This window comes from Ruditapes philippinarum, unplaced genomic scaffold (genome assembly GCF_026571515.1).
Source record: "Ruditapes philippinarum isolate M1 unplaced genomic scaffold, ASM2657151v2 ctg1533_1_1_1_1, whole genome shotgun sequence".
Classification (NCBI taxonomy): domain Eukaryota; kingdom Metazoa; phylum Mollusca; class Bivalvia; order Venerida; family Veneridae; genus Ruditapes; species Ruditapes philippinarum.
Window position 1 is genome coordinate 64,557 of NW_026855187.1, and position 23,920 is coordinate 88,476.

At 30.6% G+C, this 23,920-nt stretch overlaps 1 protein-coding gene across 21 annotated transcripts in view; it reads left to right on the forward strand.

Annotated features, from left to right (window-relative positions):
* LOC132742393 (thioredoxin domain-containing protein 3 homolog) overlaps window positions 1-23,920 on the forward strand; it is a 62,567-nt gene that overhangs the window by 25,478 nt on the left and 13,169 nt on the right. For all 21 annotated transcript variants that reach the window (XM_060730783.1, XM_060730789.1, XM_060730791.1 and 18 more), the window contains 10 exons: window positions 34-126; window positions 943-1,097; window positions 1,794-1,978; window positions 2,595-2,739; window positions 3,632-3,739; window positions 4,166-4,314; window positions 5,195-5,339; window positions 5,959-6,066; window positions 16,318-16,448; window positions 23,629-23,640. In XM_060730783.1, coding sequence (XP_060586766.1) covers window positions 34-126; window positions 943-1,097; window positions 1,794-1,978; window positions 2,595-2,739; window positions 3,632-3,739; window positions 4,166-4,314; window positions 5,195-5,339; window positions 5,959-6,066; window positions 16,318-16,448; window positions 23,629-23,640 — 1,231 coding nt within the window. The remainder of the gene's footprint in view (window positions 1-33; window positions 127-942; window positions 1,098-1,793; window positions 1,979-2,594; window positions 2,740-3,631; window positions 3,740-4,165; window positions 4,315-5,194; window positions 5,340-5,958; window positions 6,067-16,317; window positions 16,449-23,628; window positions 23,641-23,920) is intronic.

The window sequence follows — 23,920 nt, forward strand, 5'->3', positions numbered from 1 at the left end:
TATATTATTTAATGAGTATTTGATGTTTTACAGATGAGGAACAGAGGTATCGAAATTCTGAGACAAGAGGAGAGACAATTGACAGATGATGAAGTGAAGAATGTATACACCCACCTACAAGATGAGGTAAAACACCCCTCCCCCCCATAAAACTTCACACATTTATTTGAGAGCATAATAAGAGGTCACTATCCAAGGCCCAGAACTCCAATTTGGATTTTGTCAGAATTATGACCCCTTTTGAACTTAAAGAATTCACATTATTCAGGCTTTTGTTATACTATCAAGTATGAGAATAGTTGAGCATGCTCTCCTACTGATCGCTCTTGTTTTTGTCAAGAATAGGTAGATACTTTTGTTGGCAAAGTAATACTGGGCTGGAACCTTTTCACCAAATTTGTTTCAACTGAATTTATTGGATAAATTGTACTTATCACACACCCGTGCCGATTTTGTGACTCCATAAATATGGTATTGCACGGCCGTGCATATATTTTGACGTGACGTCATTAGCGTTATACAAACATAGTGTAAAGACGCGCTAAATGTTGGCGTTATACTATATGCGCGTCAATGAAAAATGACTCTTATTTCACTTTAAACTGTATTTATTTTTGGTATGTGATAAATAGAATATTAAATTCGTGTAAGTTCATTTCTGAATTTATTGCACTCGTTGAATAAAATAATATTATGCTCGCCAGAGGCTCGCATAATATAATTTTATTCAACTCGTGCAATAAATTCAGTATTGAACTTACACTCATTCAATATCCTCTATTTATACAACATTATCATTTTTCAACAAAGAAAGATTGGATTGGAAAACATTAGTAAAGAAATAATATTACTTATATCAGTTCCTATTCAGTCCCCACCAGTTTGTTAAGGTACTTTTAATTTTACAAAAAAAAAAAATGAATTTCTTATATTTATTTACAGCCATTCTTTGAGGAACTCTGTGCTTTCATGACAAGTAGTCCAAGTATTGTACTGGCTATTACTAAAGGAAAGACAGGTGAAAACATTATCAAGGAATTCAGAGATCTGATTGGTCCACCTGAAGTAGAGGATGCAAAGGAAGCTGCTCCTGAAAGGTAGGATAGTTTTACATTGTATAGTTACATTAATTTTTAAGGGTCTCATTTGACGTCCAAAATGGCCTAAAAATCAAAACAAACAAAGAAATGAAAATCTTACAATTAGATCAGCTTTAGCACTAAAAATTGAAAAATACGCAATCAGTAATAATAGAATAAACTCCGGATTAATATGAAGATTTTTATGCTCACCGAAGGAAGAGCATGTATTTGCCACTTTGTCCGTCTGTCCTCATTTTCTTGTCTCGGACATAATTCTTAAACTACAAGAGGTATCAGCATGAAATTTTGTAGTTAGATACATCTCATTGAGCGAAAGTGCAGTGCATAAGAACTGTAAGTCTGCCTAGTCTAATTTTGGAGTTATTGCCCTTTTATTTCATTTTTTCCACTTTGAATTTTGTCTGGAACTACAAGAGATACAACAAGAAACTACTTCTGTGTATCCAAAACCTATTCAGGGAGCATCATTTGGTTGGACCGGCTCTTGTTTTTGTGTGATTTTAGTTCAATCATAGTTTAAAGCTTTTAAATGCTTTTCATTTTGGTTAATTAAAATGTTTATTATGTAAAATCAAATGAACTGAAATTTTGCATACAAATAGCCCAATTCAAGGTAGGCTGTTTCAAATATGACTGTAAAATAATTATAGAATCAGTGTAATGAAAATATTTTGACCTCTTATTTTTTAGTTTACGCGCCAAGTTTGGTCAAGAGAAGTACATGAACGCTGTACACGGGAGCGACTCGTCAGACACTGCTGCCAGAGAACTTGCATTTTTCTTCCCAGACTTTGTTGCACCAAAGGTTGAAGGGAAACCAAAACTTCAGAGAACACTGGCCCTTGTCAGACCAGATGCTTATAAAAATAACAAAGGTATGAGTAGCAGTTGGGCCGGGGACTAGTAGGGGGAAAGAAAGGGGAGAAATAGTTAAGTCTAGATGCAGATGGAAATTTATAATAAGGTCCATCTGGATTGCTTTTAGGAATTGAATAAACATGAAATCATGGTCATTATTAGACTTGCTGATCCAAGTTTCTGATTTCAATTTGAAGAATTGTTTTTTTGTTGTTTTTTATTGCTCTTGAGGAATGTCTGTATGTAAGAATTTTAAATTCAATTCTATCATAAGTAAGCATAATGTAGAAGAATCAGGGGCATTTTGTTGTTTCCTTGAGCAAGCAACTTTTCACTCATTGGTCAGTACTGGTTGGTTCCAGGAAAGGATTCTACAGTGTGTCTATAAGCTTATAGCTTCCACATAATGGAACTAAAATAAATTCTCTATAAACCTGAATTGTCAGGGATGAGTTGGTGGTGGGGGATAAACTGTTTTTTCTGCTCCATCAAAGCTGTAAAATTGCCATATAACCTTAATGTTACTGGTGTTACTTATAACCTAACCAAAAAGTAAAAATTAAGAAATAAAATAGAATAAACACTATATAACAGTTGAGAGAATTAATTTTAGTCTTTTATCTATTTATATAGATCAAATTCTCGCCAAGATTCGTGAGTCAGGATTCAAAGTTGCTATGTCTAAAGAGATTCACCTCACAAAGGAACAAGCAGAAGAATTTTACAAAGAACACCAGGGTCAAGAGTACTTTGAAGAACTTACAACTAGAATGTCCAGGTAAGTCAATGATGGTGGCTATAAATATGGTCAGGTTTATCATACCTGCCTCCTAAATATTTAAAATTGACTTGTCCATCTTTCAGTCTCCCCCCCCCCCCCGAATATCTGAAATGGGCTTGTCCATCATTCAATCTCCCTCCTAAATATCTGAAATGGACTTGTCCATCATTCAGTCCCGACAAAACCATTTGAAGGATTTTATTTTTCAAAATATACACTGAATAGTACACAGTAGAGACGACAGGGATGTGCTAGCTGATTTTATTCTGCACTGATCCCATTGGGTATAATAAGTTGCGACCAGCAGGGCAAAGGGCTGAGGCTGTATGTTTTACCATTTTAAAGGGGTTTGGGTGGGGGAAATTGGAGTTTAGGGTGTATTTCAGAATGAACTTGAGATTTAGGGGGTGGAAGTTGTGGTGATGAAGTGGAGCATCTTTTAATTGGAGGAATTTGTAACATATGTATGAATTATGTTTTAATGTGTCCATTGACGAGTAACATATGTATGAATTATGTTTTAATGTGTCCATTGACGAGTAACATATGTATGAATTATGTTTTAATGTGTCCATTGACATAGATTATTGTTATTTCTGTTTCTTTGTGCTTATGTAATGAAAATTAAACAAAAAAATTAATCTTTTTCTTTTCCTAATATGTATTTTTATCATGTCATTACATTGTTATAAAATTGATCAGTCTTGGCATGAAAAAAATGAAAGGTGAGGCTGATAAATTTTTATAATATCAGACACTTGCATGGTATTCTCTATTTTTAAACCTAGTAATGATATTTTCAATTTAAAAAACAACAAATAAAAAACCCAAACATTTGTAAGGTATTAATAGCTTTACATATTCAGATATTTTGTGATTTTACTTTCAGTGGTCCTCTATTGGCACTTGGTTTGGCTAGAGAAGAGGCTATATCAGGCTGGAGAGAAATGTTAGGACCAACTAAGGTTGAAGAAGCAAAGGAGAAAGCACCAGAAAGGTTCAGTTCTATTAATTTAGCTTATACCTCAATCTTCTCTGTTTTAATGTAATCTGTGTATGTTCATTGAGATAGAAAACTGTTTGGTACACTTTTTTTTTTAGTATTGTCTGTACTCTAAGCAGACAAATTTGCATGCATACGTGTGAACTCTCCCACTTTTAGTGTTAGACTCCCACTTTCTGCAGCCATATTGTCAAAGATTTTTTTGAAGAGGTATTTTCACAAATTAAAGAAATCTCCCTATTTTTGAGGACAGAACTTCCTTCTTTGTTTATTGCAAATTCTAAAATCTCCCACTCTTTGAAGAAAAATCTCCCACTTGATCATCAAAAAAAGTTCACATGTATTTGCATGAGGCCCTAAGAGTTGAAGTGTATGGAATTTGACTGCATATATATCTTTATCATTTATTTTGTGTTACAGTTTGAGGGCACAGTTTTCAGAGGAGGGTGCACAGATAAATATGTTACACGGCTCGGACTCTGAAGAAACGGCCAAGAAAGAAATAGAATACTTCTTCCCAATGGAACAAACTGTTGCTGTTATCAAACCAGATGCTTATGGTACCAAAGGTATGTCATTTAACACTCACCTTGCTAAATATCTTAAATCTCAGTGCTTTCTTTAGGGCCAATTTGGGGCAAAAGTTATCTTCCACAAAAGTATATGTTTTTTTCACCTATTTCTGAAAAAAATCTCATTTTCAAAGAATTTTTTTTTTCTCTTGAGACCTATTTTATCATATTAGTGAGACTAAGAAGGGCATTGTTGTCTAACAAATATTGGTATTGAATCTCAATTTGACATCAAATTGACTATTTTATTCATTTCTTAATTTCTCTTTTTTCCGCTCTGCTACACAATTTTCCTCTTTCCATGTGCCCTGCCACCATTCCCCTAAAAGTGAAAAAAGCACTGCATACAACATTTTTTTGGGAAAAAAGAAATCAAAATTAGTACTGCCTCAGAAAAGCAACTAGTGTAGACCATCATATCAGACAGCAGATATCTACTTGTTGCATGGGTAGATTCAGTTGCCACTGGGTAAAGATATAAAACACAAGTTTAAATTTGATTAATTTTCTGTATATGGCTTTATATGAACTCAAACCTATGTTCTCTAGGATAAGAAGCTGACACCATATAGGCCACCTATTCTCTGATTGCCCAGGCTTGGTAACTTTCTAAATATATGTACATGGATTATTTACATAAAGCATGAAAAGCATGTGTAAAAAATTAGGTTTATGTTGAAATTTCAGATGACAGTGTGCCAATAAGTTTATAGCTTTGTATACAATTATACTGAAAAAACTTCTGACATAAAATGAAAACAACTGATGACAAGCAAACGAAACATGGGAAGTGACGGTGTCATCATTACCAGTTTTGTACCTGAAGTTGTCAGTTAAATCTGCAATTTAAAATAAATCTGGTATTAACTAATTTCAGATGAGATTATTGACAAAATTCACGAGGCTGGATTCAGAATTGCTGCGAGAAAAGAAACCACGTTATCTAAAGAAATTGCCGAAGAGTTCTATGCAGACCACAAAGACAAGGAATATTATAATGAACTTGTAGACCACATGACAAGGTTAGTGATAGATACATTTATTAGCTTGCCATTTTGAGTAATAGGGAGAGTTATTGTACTCACCCAAGCGTCAGCATCACCGTCACCGTCACAATTAAGTTATTGCATGCAAGTTGGCAAATTCTCTTGAACAACTGAATGGAACAAGTTGAACCTTCACATGCTTATTTTAGAGCATAATAGGTCACTTTGCAAGACTCATATATATTTCTAAAATGGAAATTGACAGAATTATAGCCCTTTTTGAAATAAGAAAATTCTACATCATCCAGGCTCTTGTTTTACTATCAAGCAATATATATAATATATCTTAACAAAATATACTCAACTGTTTCTAAGTAGGTTTGAATTAGGATTTTAAGCATGCTTTGGTACAGGCTTCAGATGAGTAAATCAAAGGATCCTTTTCCATATGTGTTCAAACTCAGTCTGGCCAGGGGCAGGCCATTGTTTCCTTTAGCACTAAAAACTTTACACTCATTGCTCAGTACTGGTTTGATAAATAACTTATTTAAGAGAGTGTTTAAAAGCATTTAGCTTTCATTATCAAACTTAATTAAATTCTGTATAAACTATTCTACACCATTGATTATGAAATGTTTTATGTTTGATATAACAGTGGACCCACATGCTTCATGGTGCTATCTAGAGAAGGGGCTGTGGACGGATGGAGATCCCTTATTGGACCCACTGACCCATCACAGGCAAAGGAAGCTGATGTAGATACGTAAGTATTTTATAAACTTTTCTTCCCCCTCCCCTAAATATCTGAAATGGACTTGTCCATCTCTTTAATCGGGACAAAACCATATATCATTTTTGGGGAACATTTTATTTTATATAGAGGATATTTGTTAAGTTCAGTGTAAGATCGGAATATATTTCACCGAGTGAGCACCAAAAGGTATATTTCACGAGTGGCGCAGCCACGAGTGAAATATGAACTTTTGGTGTTCACGAGGTGAAATATATTGCGATCTTACACTTAACTAAACAAATTTTCTTTTTATTACATGCTAAGAAACGTTTAAAAAGACATTTTATCCTAGTACTAAATGAAAAGCGCGCCAAATTCTAATACAACGTGACGTCATTTAGGACGTCACGTCATTAAGCTGGTTTCCCAGTACTGTGCACGCTGGTATTTCTCTGAGACAACGTAACGGGCTTAAATTCAAAACAGTGAAATTATCAAATTGATAATTTCACTGTTTCAAACAGTGAAATTACCAGTTTATAAATCTGATATATTTCTATAATCCATCGAAAAGCATGTAATAAAAACCTTTCTCCAACTAAATATCGGAAATGAACTTGTCCAACGCTTTAATCGGGATAAAACACAGATCTCAACGATTTGATTTCATATATCAATTTTAGGGATACATTTTAAATAAATAATTGACTGAATAACGAACAGTGCAGGTCTTGATCGGAAGGCAAAGATGTGCTGGCTGATCTTGGTGTGCACAGATCGCAACGATTGATTCATTTGCGCCCAATAGGCAAAATGTTATATTCAGTATACTATTCCAGTTACTATTTTGTTTGAACAGAAACTTAAGGTATTAATGGAAAAGAAAAAAACACTGTAAATTGGAAGTTTTGTCTGAATTATATTTTTTATTTCTTCTTTACATAACTGGTATTTGAATTAAGGAAATTAATTGGATATTATTTCTATACAGCTTTTTACATGAAAATTGTGGAATTAAAAACAAAAATTTCAAACAGAAATGTATTTATTTCATGTTGAAATTTTATAGTGTTGAACCATAAATATTTGCTTTTTCACATAATAGAATTTTTTGTTTGTTAAAAGGTTAATCAGAAATTCAGATTTTTTTGTTTTGTTTGTTTTTTAACCTTTTTTTTTCATTAATTATCTTAAAGAACATGCTTTTCAGCTTTTTGTTTCAAACTGCTGTGAATCAGAATTGTTATTTATAGTTAGAAAGAAGAATATTTGTCGGAAAATTTCTAAAAACAACATAATTTCTGCGTAAAAGGAAAACTTTTAACTTTATGTAATCAAGTCATGAAGATGAAGATGTGAACTTTAATAGTGCCATGATATCATGATAAACAAAAGTTCTATCCTGTTAGATAATGATAATAAAAAAAAAATCAGTACTTATTATCTATGTTAGCTTAACAAGCTGATTTGTTTTGTTTTTTACCTGACATTGTATTATATAAAATTATCAATTGAGGCTGGGCCTTGTGATTCTATGCTGGAGGCAAAGGGTTATCACTTTTTGGTTCCTGCAGGGAAATGGTTTAACATAGTTTGAACCAGTTGAAAAAAGTTTTGTCTGTAATATATTTTAAACCTTTATATCAATAAAGAATATCAATTAGAAATTTATAACATGTTTATTAGTTTGTTAATAGACTTAATTGTACAATATTTAGTCATCAGTGATTAATGGTTTAGTGTGGTTTGCATAACATGGTATCAACATATTTTATTTGTAATTGGTAGGGATTTCTAACTGAATGAATCAATATTTGACATTTAGTTGACAATATTCATGATATTAGAATTAAAAGATATATATCAAATGTAAGGCTTAAGTAATAAAACTGAAATTTTACCTTTTTTAATAATTTCCTTTTAATTAACTAGTAAGAGTCTTAAATACCATATTTTGTAGAGTAAATTGTTTTTGGGTTTTTTTTTCATAAAATTTGAAAGAAACTTGCTTTAAGAGTCCAGTTCTCAGAAAATATCATTTGAAATATCAACAACAACAAAAATAAAAGAAAATGATGAGTATTTCATGACAAACTGTATTTGTGAATAATCTTACATTTACTATAAATTCACTTAATTTCGTGGGCATGAAATTTCGTGGGTTTGTCAAAAATGATATTTTCATAAATTGTCTGTTTCTGCAGATGATTAAAATGCAAATAATGTAATATAAAGCATATGGAATGAATTTTTGTTGGATATTAGAATTTGTGGTTTGACATATCATTGAAAAAACACAAAAATTAGAGCCCCATGAATAATATTGATTTTACAGTATGTATCTATAATGAACTGAAAATTTTTGAAAATAGCAAATGCATTGAATTTCACAGCTATCAGACAGTTTGCAAAGACTCTGAAGGTCAGACTGAAGATTTTAAGTATTTTAAAAGAAATCTTGTAAATGTTTTCAAATGCATTGTCTGGACACAAATTAAGATATCCATTAAAGTTTTTTGTTAAGACAAATATCTCAATTATTGTTTGAGATATTCAATTGAAACTTACAATACTTATTTATAGTAATAATGTACATCAGATTGACAAGTTGGATAACTCTGCCTACAATATTGACGGAATTATGCCCCTTTGAAACTTAGAAATTTTGGTAAAAGTTTTTTTTGTAAAGTCAAATATCTCAATTATTGCTTGAGATATTCAATTGAAATTTACAATACTGTTTTATAGTAACAATGTACATCATTTTGCAAAATTGCATAACTCTGTCTGCAATATTTGCAGAATTATTTTCCTCTTTGAAACTTAAAGATTTTGGTTAAAGGTTAAAGGTCTTCAGAGATATTTCCTTGAAACTTTACACATGTACTTAGGGTCATAATTTGAGGGTCATAATTGTATGTCACTGACCAAGTTCCATAACTCTATCTTGCATTAAGGCTGATTCATATCCCCTTTTCTACTTAGTCTCTTGGTTAATGTTTACATGCAAGTTTTACATATCTCAATAACTATGAAAGATATTTATTTAAAACTTCACATATGCATTTAGGGTCAGAATTGTAGGTCACTGACAAAGATCCATAATTCTATCTTGCATTTAGGCTGATTTTTCTTCCCTTTTTCAACTTAAAAAATTCATGGTAAAGTTTTGCTTGTAAGCTGTTATCGCCATAACTACTGAAGGGTTTGTGCCTTTTTTGGGACAATTTTATGCATTCATAATAATAAACAGTGATTTACTTGATAAAACATCTTAATAACAAGCCTTTGTACCTTTTCTGTCAATTTTATGTATTCATAGGTAATTAGTATTATTATACTCAATAAAACACCCTTGTGACATTACCTTCCAAATAGTCAAGCCAATACTGTATAATTAGACTCTCTTTAAGGCCTATAACATGAATTTATAAAAAAAACTAGCCCTTTTGTGAACTTAGAAAATTTAACATTATCAAGACTCTTTAACTATCAAGCACTTAGAATAGTCGAGCGTGCTGTCCTTCCGACAGCTCTTGTTATGTTAAAATGTTGAATTCTGCTGAAGCCTGTGCTAGGGGGTGTGGACGGTAACTTGCACTTTCCAGTACCATCCATAGAAGACTCAATCAAACCAAGCCTGCAACATTTACAATTTTGTCATTTTAGGCTCTCTTAAGCAATTATGTTTTTTTTTCTCTATTTCATCAAAGATCTATGATTTTTTTTCTGTTGAATAATTTTTTAAAAATGATTTCATGAAATAAACATATTTATTTTTATACTTCCAAGTATACTTCCATTTGTACTCATATATACATACATTATATAACCTGATTTTTTTTAATTTTTACAATTGTTTATTGTGTACAATCACCAACCTTACTTAGTTTTTCATGGTATGGATTTTTTTTTGCATTATCCTGCAATAGAAAAGCATGGTTATTAAGCCTTTTAGATTTCATAAGCATGAAACCTTTTTTGAAATTATAATTTGAGATGCATGACGACTGCAGCCACTTAAAACTCAATAACGAAAGCACTAGTTTAGTAACCCAGAAAATGGCTAGTTCAATCCTCATGTGAGGGGAAGCAATGTTTTTCCATGACAATTAATCTGGGACAATGAGTCTAATGGTGATTTGTCTCTCACAGCTGATTCAGAAATCATGTCAGATTAGTAGTCTGTCACTGTCAGAGAAATTGGTGCATATTAACTGGTTTATTATCCGGGAAAGCCGGTTTCGGTAGATTTACTGCAGTCAGATAACCAGACAATTTGGTTAAAATCAGCATCAAAAATGATACTATACTTTAAAACAAACAAATTTTGATTCATCACATGATTTTTAAATTATATTCTTCAATATATTTGTTATTTAAATCGAAAAACACGCATATCATTTAGTTATATGTTTATGAGAACTAATACAGAACTAATATTTTATTTACGCAAAACTTGCATCTATAGATATTTTACGATAATTCTTTTCAACGTTTCAGTAGCGAACAAATGTGAGTATTAATAGGGAAACACAGCTGTAAATATTATGAGTGTACGCTATATTATGCGATGAGGAAAAAACAACATGAAACTCTGTCATGTAGTACTTGAAACAATATTCTCTTTCTTATTGTTGTGAAAATTCAAATTGATAACCTTTATGTGTACCTTTTATGTAATAATAAATTCCTTCAAACTGTTTTTAAAGCAACTCCACTGAGGTCCAAAAGTCCGAAAATTTCAATTTGACTTTTTGACATAGCTAGATCTACTGAGGGACTTAAAATAGAAAGATATTCAAAAGAAAATTAAGGAAATACACTCAGAAAGAAATTGAATTTGTTTTTTTTTTTGGTGCTAAACTTTGCCCGATTTAAGTGCAAAGCGGCGATGCTTTATAATTTTGGGACATTTTTCACAATTAGAATAATTGAAATTTAAATTTTGTTCGTGGTGATAATGAAGCAAGTAATTAAATGATCTGAAATTTTTCACACATGTCATTGGTCTTGATTGACTTACGTCAAATATATAAGTAATCTCAAAAAATTATTTCCAGTCTCATCATGTCAAAAAACCTCAGTGGAGTTCCCTTTAATTTTGATATATATATAATGTCAATTTAGCTCATAAATTTGATTACACTTATGATTATGATAATTAATTTATAGGGATCTTATTGGGTACCAGCAGTTTTATGTGAAACAGAACTTTTTTAATTTAAAACTTAAATTGTCTTAATGCTACGGGAAGCAAACCTCCCATGACATTTTTATTTTTGTCTCAGTCTTAGTTATGTCAACTTGTGATAGAAACTCCTTTAGTTTTACTATAGCTGAGTATAGGTTATTTCAGTTTATTTGTATGTATTTACAAAATTAAATTGATCAGACGCGGCCAATTTACAGTTTGCCGATCTACCAAAGTAAATGTGTTGCGATTCATTTGAAATACTGCAAACCTATTGCACAAAAAATAATTTCAAACACTCATATTGTATAAATTTCCATAGGGATTGTTATATTATATTTTTTGTTAAAAATCCCATGATATATTTTATTCAGTTGATGAATCCCTTTGGAAACACTTGTTTGTTTAAAATTCCCAATGTGGAAATGGCATGAATTTACTATGAAACCTTATTGAGAAAAAAAATCTCCCTAAGCAATTTTTTTTTTTTATATCTAATTTTACCTTATAAAGGCTTAAGTATTTAGTATAATATGTTAAAAATCTTTTAGTTTAATGTGTTAAAAATACCATTGAGGAGACTGGAGAACTCATATAAGTTTTCCATTATAATTTATATTGAGATCTACAAAACTCTTCTGGTGAAATATTTTAAGTTTAACGTTGATATAAGAGGCCTATGTCTGTTGCAATTTCAGAACTGATCTTCCGTAAGTATGATTGATTATCCCAAATCATTCAATAATTGATCATTCCAAAATTAATCAATAATTGATTATCCCAAATGATTATCCAAAATTAATCAGTGATTGATTATCCCAAAAAATTAATTAATTATTTATCATTCCAAATTAATCTATGATTGATCATCCCAAAATTAATCAATGATTGATTATCTGAAATTGATTAATCATTCCAAATTAATCTATGATTGATCATCCCAAAATTAATCAATGATTGATGATCCGAAATTGATTAATTATTAATCATTCCAAATAAATCTATGATTGATCATCCCAAAATTTATCAATAATTGATTATCCCAAATTAATTAATTATTGATCATTCCAAAGCAATCAATGATTGATTATCCCAAATTAATCAATTTGCTCACATTTTATCACAATTACCCTCTGCAAAATGTCAGCCTGTTTTTGTTTATTTTTTATCATTTTACACTCACAGTGGCATATTATGCAGAAATATTTTGTTTGAATTTATTTTTTAGTTGTTATTTTTTACTTTATATATATATTTTTGTACAGTTCTTGAACTTGTCCTTGTCCTTATAATTGTCACAGCTTCACCTACCTACCTTTTTGTGTCATTTGTATTTATCACAAATTAACAACCTTTTTAACCCTAAACCTTCTGAATTTGTGTAATGGATTTGCCAAAGTTTGTATTTAGAACAGTTCATTCAAAGTTTAAGGGGATTTCAGGATCAAAATACAAAAATTGAGCTACCAACAGTATTGAACCTGGTAAGAATGCACAGACATACAGGCTGGTCTGGCTCTATACTGGTGGCAAAAGCTAATCATTTTCAGTTTCAACAGGCTACAAAGAGTTTAAATCTTATTTCACAGTTAATTTGCATTGTGGCTTATTTATATGTACAAGGCCATGAAGCATGCAAGGTGGCAAAAAGAGGCTGTCCATGGCCACCTGGTTAAGGTTGTTGACATAAATCACCAACTCTTGCCTCTCGCGGCTTAAGGTCCAAGCAACGTGAACATCTTCTGATTCTATCATGTGAGAAACCTAAGATAATCCAGATAATACCTTACGGAATGTCTTTGGTTCTACTCTGGTGCCTGTTTGTGCCTGAAATAATGCACAGAGGGGCACCTTAGATCTGCCTCCATCAGTAAAGCTGCAAAGTCGCCATATGACCTGTACTGTGTTTGTGGGACATAAAACCCAATAATAATAAAAAAAAAGACGGTGATCTATTTAAAGACACATAGAAAAGTAGGAAAGACAAAAAGCAAGAGATAGAGACTAAAATACAAAGTAAAATCTTCATCATGCTGCACAAAAATTACACTATCATATACTTAGCAATCTTCTTAATGATGATTATTTCAACTTAGAACTCCTACAATTTGTTTATAATGTCCAATACTAATCTGTTTCTTGCTGGGTTTTTTTTTTAAATTATTACTTATTAATATTATATTAATTGTTTTTAGATTGAAAGTTTTGTGCACATTTTGTGGAACCTTTTCGTTATTGTTTTCAATTTTAACTCTTACCATTATTAATATCTTTAAATGGACTTTTCCATCTCTTAAGTCCATCTCCAATTCCGAAAAGATCATTCATCATTTTTTAGAGAAAATTTCAAAATAATGTAAGACTGAGCAGCAAACAGTGCCGACCATGATGAGACGGCACAAATGGAGGGCTGATTGCAAAACTGTTGTAAGTCCTCCTTTTTTTCATAAAAGTAACTGCAGTTTTGTGATCAACCCTCGAAATAAGCTTGCTGATCTTGGTATGTACTGATTACATGGGTAGAATCAGATGGTATCAACAGGCATAAGGATCAAAGTAATGATTATCGTAATTATTGTAATAAATATAAAGATAAAACAAGATTAAGTCGTTACATTACAATGTTACTATAAGCAAACGGAATGGTGTGAGTTTTTTTCTTACAATTTAAGCTTGGTTAAAAACTAGTCTGTGACCATAACTTAAATGTATACAAATGTATAATTAAGAATATCTTTTGCCCAAGTGGTTACCAATTACTGCAGTGCCTAACAGTGGGTAACTTATAAATCTTCCAAGGACTTTTGAGTTTTTCATATCTGAAAGTTTAATTCAAGCTATGTTATAAAAGGTTGGGAGAGTCTTTGCTTCTTCTCAGATGCCTGCTAGTGTGCAATATAATGCACAGAGAAGATCTCCCAAATGTCACACTATACATCAATAAAGTAGAAAACTCATTATATTACAAAAAAACTGTAGGACTATTTCAACTTCACGAATTCATGATTTCAACGTCATCAATTCACGATTTTAACTTCATGAATTCGCGATTTCAACTTCACGAATTCACGAAATTGTTTCATGAAGATGAAATCAGGAATTCATGAAGTAGAAATGTCCCCACCGGTCTTTTGTATTATAATTTATGACACTAGCGTTTGTGTGACATTTAAAACCCACCAAAAATTCACAGAATGTAGATTTTTCTGTTAGAGAATAAAAGGTTGTAGATTCCCTCTCTCCCCAGTACTAGACATACAATAGGTATAGCTGCAACTTTGGTGTAGAGTTTTACAACAAAATACATCGTAACATGTAAATCTCTTTTAGATGTTATCATTGATTAAAATAGTATTTTGTTATGTGGTCATTGGTGGTTTAGAATAGCTAGATTCCCTTTTATTACAACCCAAGATAATAATATTTCACTGGAGTCAATATATTTTTCATTATCAATTTATTATCACTTGTTATGTGTTAGCTGGCATTTTAGTGATGTTGTGATCCCCTAGTTGTCACCACTAGGCTACACTCCTCCCCTTAGAAGCTCAATTTGAAGCTGTTCATCATTTATTTCATACCTTTGATCAGAAGTTCATGTAGACCTATTTTCAATGCTCTGTTCAGTTTAATTTGATTTTTATTTTGTTCACCTCTATTTTGTTTGCCATCATTCAATTTTAAATGATGATTTTAGAATACCTGAAAAATAGAGACCTTAAAAAACCTTTATTATGTTCCTTATGATTTTTATAGAGCAAAGAATAAATTTGATATCATATTCAGAGATTGTTCTTTCTTTTTTTTATAATGATTTTATTATGCATGTAAATATATGGTTAAGCATGTAAATATATGGTTATGCATGTAAATATATGGTTATGCATGTAAATATATGGTTATATTTAGGCAGATGTTTCTTAGATGTAATATATAATCTTCTTTCTATCTGTTGTATAATCTTTCTGACTGTTTTTAGCTCCACTGAACAAAATAATAGTGGTTCTTTCTTTTTCACACTGGTGTCTTGAACACATCACTTGGTTCTGGTTTTATTTTGCATTTAGGTAAATATCTTGTTAACAAAAGTTGGTCAAACTTTTTCACTTGAAACTTCACAGTTATATTCAGGAGTACAACTATAGTTCACTGTCCAAGTGTTATAACTCTAGCTTGGAATTGTACTGTATTTCACCACATTGTTATTATCATACAAAATTACTAATGGTAAAGGTTTGCACACAGGTTTTATTTCCATAACCAGTAAAGTTATTCACTTGAAACACATCTTCAAGGTCAGGGTCATAATTATAGTTCTCTGACAAAGGAACATAACTAGTCTGAATTTGTACTTAATTATTTCCCTTTGTTATCATTCTTTAAATTTTAACGTAATACTCTTGTTTTACTATAAAGAGCAGTCAAGGAAGCATCTTTTATTGTGTTTGGTTCATGTTCATAATTATTTATATAAATTTTAGATAATTTCCCATTAAAAGAGAAGAGAGAGAGGGAAAAAAATAGAATTTAAATTTGTCACAACTTATCTTTTGAGATTAGTTTTTTGTTCAGGCTTACTATTTATGAAAAATGTTGAGCTTTTCCAGTAAAACTTTGCATGCATGGTTTGGAACTATCTATACACATTATTTGGACAATTATTATTAAGTAATTGGCTAGGGTATTTTTGTATGGAAAGTGGTCCTTTTTCCAATTTATGAAATATTACATATAACAGTTGTTTATTTGTATAATTGAGATTTTTTGTTTCATATTATCTATCAATACACAATAAGAAAGTTCTTGACTGATTAATTTTTTCAGTTTATAATTATTGTATTTACGAAAATATTGCATGCTAGTGTTTAATTCTGAGAGTTACACATTTGAGATTTCACAGATTTGGATTGATTTTATAGTTTGCTTACATTTGCTTTCAGTTTGATGTGTTACACAGTATTAGAGCAGTAATAAATCTATTTTTAGCATCAAAATATCTAATTTTAGCATAAGAAATTTCTATTTTTAGCCTAAGGTTTCTATTTTTAGCACTAGATGTTCTTATTTTTATAATTTTCTGCTTTCAGGATCAGAGCATTGTATGGAAGTGACAAACTTAAAAACGCTGTTCATGGTTCATCGAATCCAGATCATGCCAAGACACAGATCGCCAAAATTTTCGGTGAATTATACTTCAATAGAGATGGGTCCTTGAAAGGTAGATCCAATGTTTCCACTGTACAGCACTGCTTGTTCATGTATATAACCACCTTAATTTGGCGAATGTTTTTCATAATCAATAGTTTAGGTTTAAATAATACCATGTCAGTATTATTATCTTTTTTCATTTTTTTGGTAATTAAAACTTAGTTCAGATTTTTGTTGTTTTCTCTAACGAATGAAAAAAAAAATGTAGATAGATGCAAGAAAATTTTTGTATTTAAGTTATTAATTTTGTTGCATGTGCATTGAACTATAATAATTGTTAAAGTTAGGTTTTTGAATCCCCAAAAAACGTTGGGTAGACTTACTGTTATTTGATACAGTTGTGCTATAAATTAGTAGAATTATGGCCATATTTAATGCTATTTTGCTTCTCTCAAATCACTGGCTGTCTCTCATGAAATACAGTTCTGCTCATTTTCTATTGATTTTGTGAAACCAAAATAAATAGAGGATATTTGTTTAGTTCAGTGTAAGATATATTTCGCTGAGTGCCAAAAGATATATTTCACGAGTGGCACAGTCACTAGTGAAATTTAAATTTATGGTGTTCGCGAGGTGAAATATATTTCACTAAAACTAAGCAAATTTTCTTTTTATTATATGCAAAGAAACGTTTAAAAAAAACCTACCTTGAATGAAAAGCGCGCCAAACAATGATACAATGTGACGTCATTTACAACATCATGTCATTAAGTTGGTTTCCGGGACTGACTTGCACACTGGTATTTCACTGAAACAATGTAACGGGCTTAAATTTAAAACTGTGAAATCAAATTGATTATTTCATTGTTTCAAACAGTGAAATATCAGTTGTTTTTTTATAAAGCATATAATAAATAGATAAAAAAACAATATTATTTGAGATTAGGGTTACTTGCACACATGACTGTTCTTTTTTATCAATATCAAGTTATTTAACAGAAAAAATAGTCAAAAGTTATAAACTTTGATTTTCAAGAATAGTCGTAGTAAAGAATTTCTCAAATTGGTCAATTTCTAAAATTTAGAAATCATTCAACCAATCAAAATATCAAACTTTAGACTGGTTTCTGATTTTTATAAATTTTTTTCTGTCAGAATTGAAGATTGGTTCCAAATTTAATTGAAGTGTTTTAACCCCCAAAGTGTCGGTTTTGGATAACTGTTTGGCATGCGGTGGAAGTTTACTGTTACTGTCTAACATGGGGTCATTTTTTTCTGGATTAACCGAAAATAGGTGCAAATAATAGTGCAATATGTTACATGTTTAAGAAATGTTCTTTGAGCACACGATAATGATATCAAATATAATGTAGTTTAATCAAGTTATTTTTCACCATTTAAAGGGAGACACAGGCAAAATTTTCATTTCTTAGTTTTGAATTTTTCATTCCTAATTCTGTAAATGCCCTCAAAATGAATATATTAGAAAGTCAAACGAACAAAACTTTTCTCCATATAAAGAATAAAATGGCGGTTTTATAACCTCACCCGCGTGGGTCAGGTTAGAGCGCTAGAATTTCACAATAGTTGTCACAGTGAACTCTGGAAACGTTAAAGAACATATCAAATGAATGATTTTGACTTGTTTCAATCATACAATATCCACAGTATCTGTTAATGTAACTTCAAGGATTTGTTCAAGTCACCTGACTTGTTTTAAAAATATTCGGCTATTCTATTGGCGTCTAAATTTTGTTCAACATATATAGATATATTTATGCTTCAAACCCAAAATATATAGAATTTAAACAGAAATTCATGCTGGAACTTTTGGAAATGTCATTTTAGCGCAAGTTGATTAGAAAAGATCATTTTCATATTTTTGTCAATATTTTGCCTGAATATCCCTTTAAAGTAATATTCTAGATGTTTCAATTAATTGTAAATCTAAATGCATGTGCATGTTAGAATAGAAAGTTTTTGGAATTTTGCATACCTTATTTCTTAAGATTAGCACAATTTGTTTTTTCAAGTACTGTTTGATTCTGCCCCCTACAGCTAACAGTAACTGTTGTAAATACAGTTATGTTCAGCCGAACTCCAAATTGGCTGTATCAAGAAAAAATGAAATAAGAATAAGTAGTATTAACGTTTCCACATTTTGAAGAAAACCTTAAAATGAGTTTATAAAAGAGAGCTACTTTGTGCTATTGAAAGTGCATTTTTATCAGAATTATTCTTGTAATTGAGATGGTGATCTCTGTGATACAAGTGTTAAACTTGCAGGCTTCAAAGCATGTAGCCCTCTTTGCTGTTAATAAGAAATGTCTGTTAATAAGAAAAGCTATAATCATGCATATGAGAAAGCAATGGAGATAGCTTATGTTTGTAAGATTGGTGTTTCCAACCAAGTGTTCATGTATGAAAGAACGTAAACAAGGGTGTTGCTGCCTTTCTTGATCAGTCAGCCTGCTGAGCTCAAAAGAGAGAACAACTATTTATTGTCCATGGGTTGCTTGTTTGATGCTCGAGTGAGTCGAAATTTCTCTGTGACTATAGATATTGGACATTGAATTTAATGACTGTAAGATCTCACTGCTGATTAAGAGATCATATGGGATTAGCAGTGGGTCACTTGAGGATGAATTGGTAATTTACTAGTTAGTTGTCCAGGAATACCAGTTAGGTGGTCCATTACAGAGATATGACCCCAAAAAAATGTTAAAATTTGTTTAATTAAAAAAAATGACAACACAAAATAAACAAAAATTTCCACAAGTTCTAACCGTAACTATGCATTTTGAGTTTTCATAGAGCATAGATGGTCAGATGTACAAAAATACGAATAAAAAACTTTGTACCCTCAGTTAGAAAGTAAATTTACTTTTGGTTTATTACAGTCTAGAACATTTGCTTTAAATCTTGCTTGAAATGGATTTTTATTATTTATTTGTAAAGCATGAACTGTTCTTGTTCATTATTTTGCCAGAAATATAAGAATGTCAGAAAATTTAGATGTGCCTAAGAACTCAGTCCTTATGTTTGGTGAATAATTCACCAAAACAGTAACAAAATCACATTGCAAAAGGAAAGGAAAAATAAAATAAATCATATTTAAAGACGAAACAAAAACAGCAACAACCCTAGATGTTCCAAATCTTTACATGAGTAAACCAATGCTCATTATGTCTTTAATTAATAATTAAAAAGATTAATCAACCCTTAACCTGGCCCCATGTTTACTAAGAAAAGATCTGGATCAGGATGAAATAATCCTGATTTTTTTCTCTTTATTGTTTTATAAAGCTAAATGTGACTGTATTTTGTTAGAATGAAATGGTAATAAGATAAAGAGCCTAATGGCTGGCCTGGCTGCATACTCGGGTTGCAAAGACTAATCTGTTGGTTCCTGTAGATTAAAGGTTAAAATTCATGCATTCCTTTTCTATCTCATATGGTCATTTTTGAACATTATATCTTCATCTTAGTGCAGTAACATGTTAACTCCTATTAAATTATAAAAGGAGTTAACCCATTACTGCACTAATGTGATTATATGAAAGAATTCCTTGCAAAGTATTTCTACTCATTTTTTGAAGAAGAAAAAAGTACTTTCCATTATGTTATATTGTCTAAAATGTATTTTTATTTTTTTTCCATTGAGAAATATTCCCTTCAAGTGTATCAAATCATTATATCAAAACTTTGTGCAATACAATTATATCTCATAATGAAATATTGTGGGAGATAAACTATTTGTTCATGAAGCTCTTGATGTAAGCTAGATAGTTCTCTAAGATCTTTGCACACACAAATGTTCAGTAGTTAGTTTTTTTATCAAAACATATATTTACACATGTATTACTCTGAATTTTTGTTTCTTCAGTATATATATTATTTAGTGTAAGATTCTTTAGTCTTCACTTTCTACTTCAGAAGAGTTACAGCTCATTCTGTTTTGGCTCCAGCATAAGATTTGCGGTTGGGAACCAGTGATACAGACATTGGGAATTGTCATTGGTTGATTTCAAATTTATGAGAAAGATTCAGCAAATCAGATGCCAGTGTTATAAACTGGTTCCCAGTCACATGTTTTATACGAATTTTCCTTTTGTATTAGGATGACTTTATTATATGTACTTCCGATTTTCATCTTAAGGCTCTTTAGTTTTTTTCATTACGTAATGCCATTATAGTTTCCTATACATTGTATGAGTTAAAGTTTTAAATCAAGATGAGAAAATTACAGAAAGACTGACAACCTAATTTTTTTTCCTGAGAATTGGTTAGCAGGTCTTTGAATACAAGATTTGTATAAGAGGTTGACAACAAGCATGCGCAGTGTTATACATGTAAGAAACGATGGAACTACTATTTGTGTTATTTGTAGCATGTTTGTATCTGTTTGCGGTTGTTGGTTTATACACACACACACACTACTCTTTTCTTAGACTAAGTTCTGTATTACATGGCCACTTGCCAGGTTAAAATATTATTTACTAGACCTATGGTATATACAACAGATTATTCAATAGTTTGGACTTTCAATTCTCTAAATTAAAAATTTCAAAGAATTTCTCCTATTACTATACTAACCATTGGTTTAAATACAAATCCTGATGGGGCAGATTGTCCTTGACCTTTGACCTTAGACATTAAGGTTATTTTGCCTACTTTCTCTGACTTTTATAATACAAGGGAAAAATTAACAGTCACACCATGGATAGGTTAAAAATGGTACACAATTCAGAAATATTTGTATGGTTTAGTGACAGCAAGGACACTTTCGAATTACGTTCTATTCTTGTTGAATGATAGACCCTTATCAGAAAATGGATAGATTTAAGACCCACTTGTAGTTTAAATATAAGCTAGAAATCTATGTAAGCTTAATAGAAAAACGAAGTCTATTGCCCATAAGGTTTGCAAGCAGCATCAAAGCTGTTGTGCTTGCACATGTTTTGTATGACGAGTTAGTTCTTAGAAAGCAATGAATATGACTAGTCCCGTTTATCCTTTAGTGTAAACAACATTGTTTGCAGGGAAAGGTAATGTTGCAAGTTATAATGGCCTAAAAATTAGATAACTGCTCGTAATATTAAATATATATGGAAATAGACTGTCACAAATCTATTCAAACTAGCATTAGATCATGCCGGAAAATTAGTTCATTATTCTTGTACCGAAAGATAGCATTAAAGTTCATTATAAAGGTGTAGTCATGACTGCAAACTAATACCAAATTTGTACTAAATCTACAGATATGACCGGTATATTGTACTGGTAATATTTTATCAAACCATATGTATCATATATTGCAATAACAGTATTTACAACCTTATAATAAAGTAATGTTGAAATATCTCCCTGTAAATGCTACAGATATTAATCTGATGCTAACCACTAATAAACGTCTGTCTAGACATAATATCGACTGCTTGGTGGGATCCATCTTTAGGGAACATATGGGTTACAACAGTTTTGCACTAAGCCCTCGATATACTGCTAGATAATCATATATTGATCAATAGCTCCGTAAAACCTTGATAATGCAAAAGATACACCATCTTTTTTGGGGAAAAAAAACACTCGCCCTTTTAACACATTTTCAAGTTTTTTTTCTCCAAAAGCTTTTTATGCAGGTTGTAAGTTGTTGATTTCTATCTAGGTAAGTTTCAGCACGCTGAAAGTTGTTGAATGGAAACTAATTAGTTTCTGATTATTAGCTTGATACGCAAGATATAGAATTTAGGATTGCGTTCTCGTTTTATGGGATATGGAGTCATATTAACCATGATTTATAGTTTATTATATTCTGTTGTGTGTCTTTTCTATATAGCCATATCAACTTGACATATATCTTATATTGCTTCGAATTCACCTCTTTAATCTGAACTTGCACTTTATTTATTTTTATTTTCAAGGATAATATTATTTCTGCCTCATATGTGTCTGTCTATTTTGTGGTAGGCTGTAAAATAGGAAATTTGATAGGTAGTGAACTTATGTCAACAAGAAAATTTTATATTTATAATTAATATCTGCGATGCAGTGCATGAAAACATTTAAATTTTGAAGCTTGTAATTTTAGAGATCTTAAAGCATTCCGTTTTCTCTTTTTTACATATTTCATTGCAGAAGAAAACGATTTTTTTTACCAAAATGGGTGGAACATTTAAAAAAAAAGAAAGAAATTAATAGATTAATAGTAACTTAAAAGTTATAGGTATAGTGCGTATGTGTATCATAAAACATTGTAAACTTTTCATAAGTGAAAAATGCCATGGATACGAGTTTTATATTTGTACGAGTTGTAGAAGTAAAAAAAAATGGCTTTTGACCGTCTATATTTATTAATGTTGTTAAATCATTTTTATTAATAATGTAAATTTCATGGATATATTTATATCTTATGGTCTCAGCTATGACAGTAAAACATTAAAATTATGATACAACATTTAACCGTTAAAACTTAAGGAAATTTAGGACCCGATTGTATTGTTTTATATTATTTATTTTCTATTATTATTATTATTATTTTGTATTGCCCTGTAGTTTGGTGGATGGGATTTATTTTATATATATATATATATATATATATATATATATATATATATATATATATATATATATATATATTATATAACAGTAGTTGCTTTATGTATATTTATCAATTTTTAGTCTGCACAAACCTTATGTTTATTCTGGCAAAAAAAAGAGAAATGTTCTTGACAATTCTTTCAATTTTCTTTGCTCATTATAAGGCATGAGTGGAGCTTTGATAAAAAAGAAAAAAACGATGTTTTTTTTTAAATATAATGTATTAGATGTTATTTATTAAAAAAATTGTGTGAGTTTTTTATTGCTGTTCATTCATATCTTTATTTTTTAATATGCCACACAAACTTTGTCTTAAAGACTTCCCAATATATTTCTTATTATCAAACATATTTTAAGACTGTGTAACCAGAAATTTATGTTTATAGATTTAATTGTATATTCATGTGATATTATGATGTTCAGTTGCATATACTTTTACAGAATCATAAAATTTTCATAAAATTTTAATAAGTTTCCCCTCTCTTTTTCTATTAATGATATGATTTTTAAGTTTTATTTCAATCCTTAATATTTAAGAAAGGTACACTTCTCAAATATATACAACATATATTTCTTAAATTGATCTTATCTTTTTATATTCAACAAATCTAATACTATTTTTGTTTTAATTTTCATGTTGGATCTCACAGATGAAACAGAAGGTGTGTACTCATTAATTACTTTATTTACCTAAAATATGTTTTACCCAAACAAAGCTTCCGTTTGTTTTTGATTATTAATTCAACTCATTGTTGATCATAAAGTTCCACATTTTGCTTTAAGCGGTGTGTTGGGTTGGGTCACGGGTGTGAAATGGATCACACATTATATCAATTCATTTCCTGCACTAAGGACCCAATCAAAACATGGATGCATCACTAGGTCTTTCATTTTAATTTTTTTATTAAATATACATGTATTAACAATTTTAGCAGCAATTGT